The 8285-nt window shown below is 32.3% G+C and overlaps 1 protein-coding gene across 2 annotated transcripts in view; it reads right to left on the bottom strand.

Moving 5' to 3' along the window:
- LOC117109148 (E3 ubiquitin-protein ligase pellino homolog 1-like) overlaps positions 1–8285 on the bottom strand; it is a 37110-nt gene that overhangs the window by 8562 nt on the left and 20263 nt on the right. For both annotated transcript variants that reach the window (XM_033251398.1, XM_033251397.1), the window contains exons 4-7: positions 5728–5857; positions 2877–2978; positions 1242–1439; positions 578–763 (exon numbers count right to left, since the gene is read on the bottom strand). In XM_033251398.1, coding sequence (XP_033107289.1) covers positions 578–763; positions 1242–1439; positions 2877–2978; positions 5728–5857 — 616 coding nt within the window. The remainder of the gene's footprint in view (positions 1–577; positions 764–1241; positions 1440–2876; positions 2979–5727; positions 5858–8285) is intronic.

The following is an 8285-nucleotide window of genomic DNA, read 5'->3' as shown; positions in this document are numbered from 1 at the left end:
GGGCGCAAGTGAGGGGCAAGGTAAAATTTTTCAGGGGGAAATTATGCTGGAGTGGCCTGAAGTGGGCGTGGTTGGACATAGCTTAAAATATCTTGAAAGTAGTCTAGGGGCAAAGCTTCTGAAAAATATAATTTAGGGGTTTCAGAAGTTTATGTATTTAATCGATTTTATAGATAGATAATCTACTAATATGTAGAAAATACATATAATTGTTTTTTTCTCCCCAACGAATTGTAGTTTTTCTTCTTTTTTTTGGGGGGGGGAGGGGAAACTGGGAGAAAGAAATTACCACCCAGCTTGCACTGCCACTGTTTAACATTTGTGAAACATTTGTTGTTGGTATGATCAATTTATGCAAAGATTTAAAATAATAACAATACGAATAACAGAAAATATGAAATATGCCATGCATGTTGAATTTTAAAGAGTTGCATTATGATTTTTCTACACCATTTAATAGCAACAGTAACATATTTAAAAAACACTAGAAGCAGATGGCTTTTAATTTTATCTGTAACCTTCTTAAAAGCATCTGATTGTGTTATTCTCATATCTCCTTACAAAATAAACAACTTACCAGGCTGCCCCGCTCTTGGGCTGAGCGAGTTTCCCTCAGCTTGTACACACGCCCACAGACCGATACCTCACGCCATACACCAGGCTTTGCATTACCATCAAACCCACCGATAGGCTTCATTATTAGAATGCCGTTGGTTGTTAGGCCATCCATTCCTTCCTCTGTTCGCCATTTGCAAGCTTTTTCCTATAAAAAAAAAAAAATTTAATGTACAAATATAGTCATGATGTGCCTATATATGGTCATGATGTGATGTCATCATGACCATAATTAGGCATGTCACATGTTTTTGTCAAATAGAATTTGAAAGTCTGGACAGGGCTTTAACATTTTATACATTGTTCAGCAAACATTATTTTTTGAAAGATTATCACAGGAGCTAAGCTTAAAAAGCAGAGAGCACTTACAAACAATAATATAATAACTGAAACTCTGTCCAGATAATAAAATTTACAAAAAACTGTTGTATGCCCATATTTAGTCATGATGTGCCTATATATCATCATGACCATAATAATTTAGGCATATCACTTGTTTTTGTCGAATAATATTTGATAATCTGGACAAGCTTTACAAATATACTATCAAAATATAGTACAATATTTAAATTTTATTATAATATTAACTCAGCTTAGCATATATAGTACTTATCAATGCTTCATACCCCTAGAAATATATTCTTAGCATTATTAAAACCAGCGGCATATATCCTCGCTGTGTACGGTGGATCCCTCTGAACCATAATTCGGCACGCAAATCGTGAGATTGTGCTCTCTGTGACAGTACAGTCTTCTAACGTGCATGCTCCGGGTACAGTATCCATTACGACAAAGTCAATGACTGGTTCTGTTGACCGCCCAACCTGGGAGAAAACAACAAATACCAAGGAAATAAATAAACTGTACATGTATTGTTACATTTTTTTTTCTCAATTTGCTTTTAGCCTGTGATAAACAACAAAAATAAAGAAGTTAAAGTTCCTCCTATGTATGCAACCTCCATTTTGTGTGTTTATTTCATTTTTACATAAAATCCATAAATACATTTTTATAAAAGCACATACTGATACCACATGTTAAAGCTTGAACTGAAAAACATCTTGGTTTGGTTTATTGTTTGGTGAATTAATTATTTCTGGAACAAATTATTTTTCCCTCTGGTAAATGCTTATACACCGATTATTAGCCCAATTTAATGAAATACTGGTAGTCTCCAAGGAACTTAGTAGACTGGGGCAACATGGCTAACAATCTGCCCAAAGACACACAAATATCTAGAATAAGAATTGAACTCCAGACTTATGTTGTAATCCTGAATTGTAATACTCCACCACAGGAGTAGGTTCAGTTTTAGCGGGCTACATTAATTTATATATTCTCACTATATTATACAATCAAGCTCAAAGAGCTTAATCACCAAGGCTGCATGATTCAAGTCCAACTATTATTATATAATTATATATTACCGTATATTCTCGTGTATAAGACGAGTCTTAAAATAGCAAATTGTGATACCAACACACTTCCTGTCTCTTATACACATCTAGATGTGTATAAGAGACAGCTACGTCGTACAACCGTTGCACAGCGAATCCAACTCAGCCACCTGAGAGTGCCGCCTGCTGATTGCTGGTGGCAGTCTGAACGAATCGTCATTAAATACGCCCGAAAAACAAATATCATCAAAAATCCTCTCAAACTCGGGGGTTTTCTTATACGTGGATGATGTTAATATATGTGAGAATATACGGCATATGTATTGCTAGTTCATTTAGTAACATAAAAAAAAAAATTTAATCATCTTTCATGTGTTTCTAAGGTCTAATGCATACTTTCTTTTCCACATTAGCGACTCCCTAGAATATTCTGATATAAGCTACTGACACCTCTCTTCAACTCACCTGAATATTTTAACCAACACACTTCCTGTCTCTTATACACATCTAGATGTGTATAAGAGACAGCTACGTCGTACAACCGTTGCACAGCGAATCCAACTCAGCCACCTGAGAGTGCCGCCTGCTGATTGCTGGTGGCAGTCTGAACGAATCGTCATTAAAAATGCCCGAAAAACAAATATCATCAAAAATCCTCTCAAACTCGGGGGTTTTCTTATACGTGGATGATGTTAATATATGTGAGAATATACGGCATATGTATTGCTAGTTCATTTAGTAACATAAATAAAAAATTTAATCATTTTTCATGTGTTTCTAAGGTCTAATGCATACTTTCTTTTCCACATTAGCGACTCCCTAGAATATTCTGATATAAGCTACTGACACCTCTCTTCAACTCACCTGAAACATGTCAACCTCTGGGTCAACTTTGTATTCCACAACAACAGTTTTATTTCGTGATAATGTGTAGGATATACTATGTTGTGATTCATTTTGCACTACCTGAAAAAAACAAACAATACCTTAGATCAAAGATCAAACTCGAAATGAAATGTTAAACAATGTACATATTAGGCAGAAATTAAATTTAGGCCATCATCATCATTATTATTTTATAGGATTTACTGTATATAACACACATAACCAGGAAACTGCTGATGGTGCTTTTTTCCCTATAGTCATTGCATACAGAATCTATCATACACAGTGTGCAAACCTCCTCAGCTCCCTGGTAAGTATTCCTACAGTATTTATGTATTTTAATCAGCAATACTAATTTCATTCCAAATAATTCACCTCCTACTGGTAGGCCTACCAATTTATACTCCTGGGTGAAGATAAGCAAGCAGATAAAGTGTCTTGCCCACAGACACAAGCAGTGTGATAAGCATCGGTCTCGAACCCCAGACCTTCTGATTGAAAGTTCGGCGCCTTACACGATGCGCCACATGCTTCTACAGTACAAAACCATCACAACTAATCATGTTACTATTCATGTAAAGGTAATTATTCCAGCATAATATTTTTGTATAAAGTTTTTAAACCCATATTTAATCAGTAGTGTCTCGTTTAGGTATTGTATCAACTGACACTGAATCTACTTGTACAGTAACTCAACATTCACCTGAAGAAGACCACTGCTTGGTCGAAAGCTTGTGATTAAATAAACTTGAAAAGTGCTGTTTGTCCTTCATATATTGTTATCATCTAGACTAACACGGCTACCCCATCTTCTACATCACAGATTTTAAATGATAACTTTGTCTACAGTTGACCCAGTTATTGATGTATTGTTTGCCATAATGCCTCCTTATTTATACAAAAGATTGTTTTTAACTACTCTATATTTACACTGTAAGGTCTCTGTTCAAAAAATATTACCTTTTAAAGTTATATAAAACAATTTACCTGAAGGTAAAAAAAAACCAGTGCTCAAGGGGATGGAACAAAAAAAACCCCCAACGGAACCTCCACAAAACTTATGATGAACTTAAAACCATTCAACCCAGTTAGACACGACTATAAACCATAGTGCATACCTCAAAGCCTATCAGAATCATAGCAAATACTGTAAATTATACACAAATTTAACTTTGCAAACATTAAGTTCAAAAGTATCAAAGTCAGTTTAGCAAGTAACTTTAGTATTCTCATAAACAACAGACCGCAGATGTGTCTGAAGGGCAGTCTCTCATTACTAAACTAGCTCGTTAATTAAGGACCAGATAGATCAGTATCACAACAACTTTGTTTTCGCAACTTTTTATACCAACAATGGAACAAAGAGCGAAATCACCAAGTATTGCTTTTGTTGTTATGCCTGACTAAATTTAAAATTTTTGGCTTTCTGGATTATGGGTATGGTGATTCTGTAAGTTTGTCGTGCAAATTATAGTAATACTGTATCCCTAAGCTATGATACATGATTATTGTAGTTTAGATACTACTACAAATAAATTAATTTGTTAGTTTAGATAGTTGTTCTTACTACTATTATGAATATCATTGGTAGATTCTGGGGAGGGAGGAAGGGGTCACAGCCAGCCTGGGAACACCTAAATTTTTCAGATTTATATAAAAAAATTATCTTATACACATCTACAGCCAGCCTGGGAAAACCTAAATTTTTATAAAATTATATTTAAATAATTTTTATATAAAAAAAATGGAGGGGGAAAAAAATTATATTTGAAGTCTGAGAGTGCCATTTCTGGCCATCTAGCGATTGGGGGGGGGGCATCATATTTTTTATGGTGGGGCTGGCTGAGGTGGTCTGACCCTCCATCTGTCAAAATTCCCCCCTGCTACTTAAAATTTCTGGATCTGCCATTGCCCATGATGTGTATCTTGTTCAGCTCAATAATATTTAAAATTTGTGTAAAAAAAAACACCAATTTTGACATGATATTTTAACCAACACACTTCTGTGACTTTTAGTGGTTGTGCTAACTTAATTGTTTGCACTGCAGTAAGAGCCTATTGTCATTAGTTTTAAATGGTTAAATTTAACATTATTTATTTTGTTTGTTTTTACTTGTTTAGTATAATTTACAATTTTTATATTTAGGCTTACTGTATAAAGTGAAAATTTTTAAATTGAGATTTTAATACTATTTTATTATTATTTTTTTCAATTTTACTACTGTCTGATTGATAACTTTGTAAATTGTATTTGAATTTTTAAAATAATTATCTATATTTCCATAGCTACCTATGGATGTTTAGGATGTTGGAGTTGGAAGGGCACAAAAAATGAATCTATTTGATTTGTGTTATTTAGGTTAAAGATCACATTTAATGAGAAGAAAGAAGAAATTCAATATAAATATATAAATTCATATCAGCTGAAGACACAGCTGCTGGGCGATGTACACAGTATGAGAAGACTTCATGGGGCTGCCTATCATATAGTTTTACTTTATTGTTTTGGCAAAATCAGGGAAATCATTCAACTGTTAATGTCAGCAGAGTTGAATGATTTAATATGCAAATGAACGCACCTTTGGAAAACTACACAATGTACAGCTGAATGAAGATGCTTCAAGGTCAAACCATTATCAGTAACTGACTACTAATTATGTATCAAAGATGTATAATAAAGTATTAAGAAATATAAAACAATACATTTTTCTCAAACATGTATTATCACCCTTTAAAATATGAGAATGCATCAAAATTAAAAGATCATAATTTTGAGAGGTTTACAGTTCGCTTTGACAATTAACATTTGATTGAATAAATTTTTACGCACCTGAGCGGTTTGCGATGAGTTAATTTCATAATGTGTGGACGGTTGAACACCATTACCAGTTGTTCTTTTTTCCAGCTGGAACGAGCTGCGCCGACGACCTCTGTTACCCGAAGGCAGGCAGCCATTGTACCTGAAAAGACACAAAGGTTCATAATTGTGATTTTGGATATTGTAATTTCGTTCTCAGGATTATCTATACAAATTCCATGAGTATTCCCATTCAGTGGTGAAAAAAAAAATTTCATTTCCCAATTGGGCCCCAAAAAAAATCATGCTAAAGTAGTTCAAAATCACCTCAAATCACCCTATTTCGCGAGATAGCGCCCTCTTACCTAATCATCGAGCCCCCCCCAACTTTACCTTCGCACTCCCATCGGCCCCTCTGATACAGTATATGCATAATTGCTCATTTGTCATCTGACGTTGCATATCAAAATGGCAACATTTTTTTTTTCATAATCATTTTCAAATGGTACAACCTCCCACATCTGTTGTATAGCATCATTGTGTTTTGCAATTTGTAATTTTCCATATAAACCTACTGTATATCTTTATACAACAGATACTTATATCCATATTGAATATTAAATATTGGTTAATTAACAAGCTCTCATTAAAATACAATTGTCACTTCACCAACAAATGGTTGGAAACATTTATTATTTTATAGTTTATTCAACATTCATCACTTCACAGTATTCAGTATTCTTTTATTGTTATTTGTGAACATAACATTTAAATTAAAAGAGCATTGCAAGAGTTGCCTCTAGTAGAAAATGTAATAAATAAAAATATATAATTATAAATAATATTTAATACAGGTTAACTATCCCCTGCCTGATACCATCCCGTATCTCCAAAGGAATGAAAAAATAATAAAAATAATCATTTTCCAAAATTAGTTTAAGGGCTAACAAAATAATATTAAAATTCTCTTTTACAAAAAAACAATAAAAATAATAAAATAAATTTATATAATTTAATTTATTCAAAAATTCTAAGCAATTACTTTTTTTTATAACAGGTTAACATGTGACAGTATTATTGGCCACGTTGTTTACAGAATATTTGACTGAATAAATACTGTAATTGTTGAAAGTAAGTTGACAAACAGGGTACAAAGGACAACACTATATCCTCTTTGAAGGATATGAATAATATATGGAACCATGGAATGCAAGTTGAACCTCTATAATGCTATAAGTAATACCAATCATGCTTCCCTGATCAGATTTCACAAAGGACTTGAATGATAACCTAACATTTTTTTAAAGGGGCCTAAACATACTTAAAGAAAAAAAACCAAATTATATATGAGATACTAGACTATTGATTTGACAGGCCTTGAGTTTAAATTGTAACCTACAGCTACAGGTTGTATAAATTATTCATACAAAAGCAATTTGTTCTCAAGAATTAGAAGTACATATAATTATTCTTATACTATAGACTTCAAAGAGGATACAATGTTACTCGGGCTCTCTTATATCCATTTTTGGGCTGGCTGATTTATATATTTTTTGCGATTAAACACCAAGAAAGCATGCAGATATCCAAAAATCCCATTATAAAGTGATTTTTTTTTACCTTGTTTAGCAAACCCTCTGATCACCAATAACGATGATTTCGAATAAATATAAAAACACACTTTTTCCACCTACTCTGACAATCTTTAAAAAAATAAGTTCGCGAAACAAGATTTAAAAAAAATTTTGCCTACAGTAGTCTGTTAGTAGGTCTAACAAACAGTATGCGATAATATGTATATTTGTACTGTAAATATTTGTAATTACATTGGGGCCATTTCTGTTAAAGAATAAATAATGAAAAGAGCCACAATCTCCGCTACCAATAAAACAGATGAGTGAGTTCAGTTTACACTGTGAATGATGTGCAACCATATTCCTTCCATTGCTCATTAAATTTTTGCTATTGGATTGGGTGAAATGTGAAGGTTACATGGCAAACAACATTTTGAAGATGTAACTATTTTAAGTATCTTTAAAGTTGTACTTGAATCTCAAAATTCTTCAGATACTACTCTATAGAATGTCAGTATTTAGTACAGTATACAATTTTGATTATAAATTAAAAAGTAATTAATATAAATTAATTAACTAAAATTTTTTTGTCTCGTTATAATGATATGTAATGCCTAATTTATAAACTATACTCACTAATATGCAAATGAGTTTAAATAATTTCCTATCACATTTCCATTCAACTGTAAAATTTTATGGAATTTATCAATAATAACTTGCACTACAATTAAATAAAAAAATTCTTTAAAAACAAAACAAAATACAGGTTTTTGACTAGTGAAACACAAAACCAGAGCCTTGCAGGCGTCAACGTTCCTATGCATGATACACGACTTTTAGAAGTATATATACGTGTATATATATATATATATATGTATATATATACGTATATATATACACATATACATATATATATTCATATATATATACATATATATAATTATACATATATATATATTTATATATATATACATACATATATATTGATATATATATACATATGTATGTATATATATA

This window comes from Anneissia japonica, unplaced genomic scaffold, assembly GCF_011630105.1.
Source record: "Anneissia japonica isolate Jap-2015-1 unplaced genomic scaffold, ASM1163010v1 scaffold288297_len153801_cov211, whole genome shotgun sequence".
In the NCBI taxonomy this organism is placed as follows: domain Eukaryota; kingdom Metazoa; phylum Echinodermata; class Crinoidea; order Comatulida; family Comatulidae; genus Anneissia; species Anneissia japonica.
This window is presented reverse-complemented; position numbering and strand designations above follow the sequence as displayed.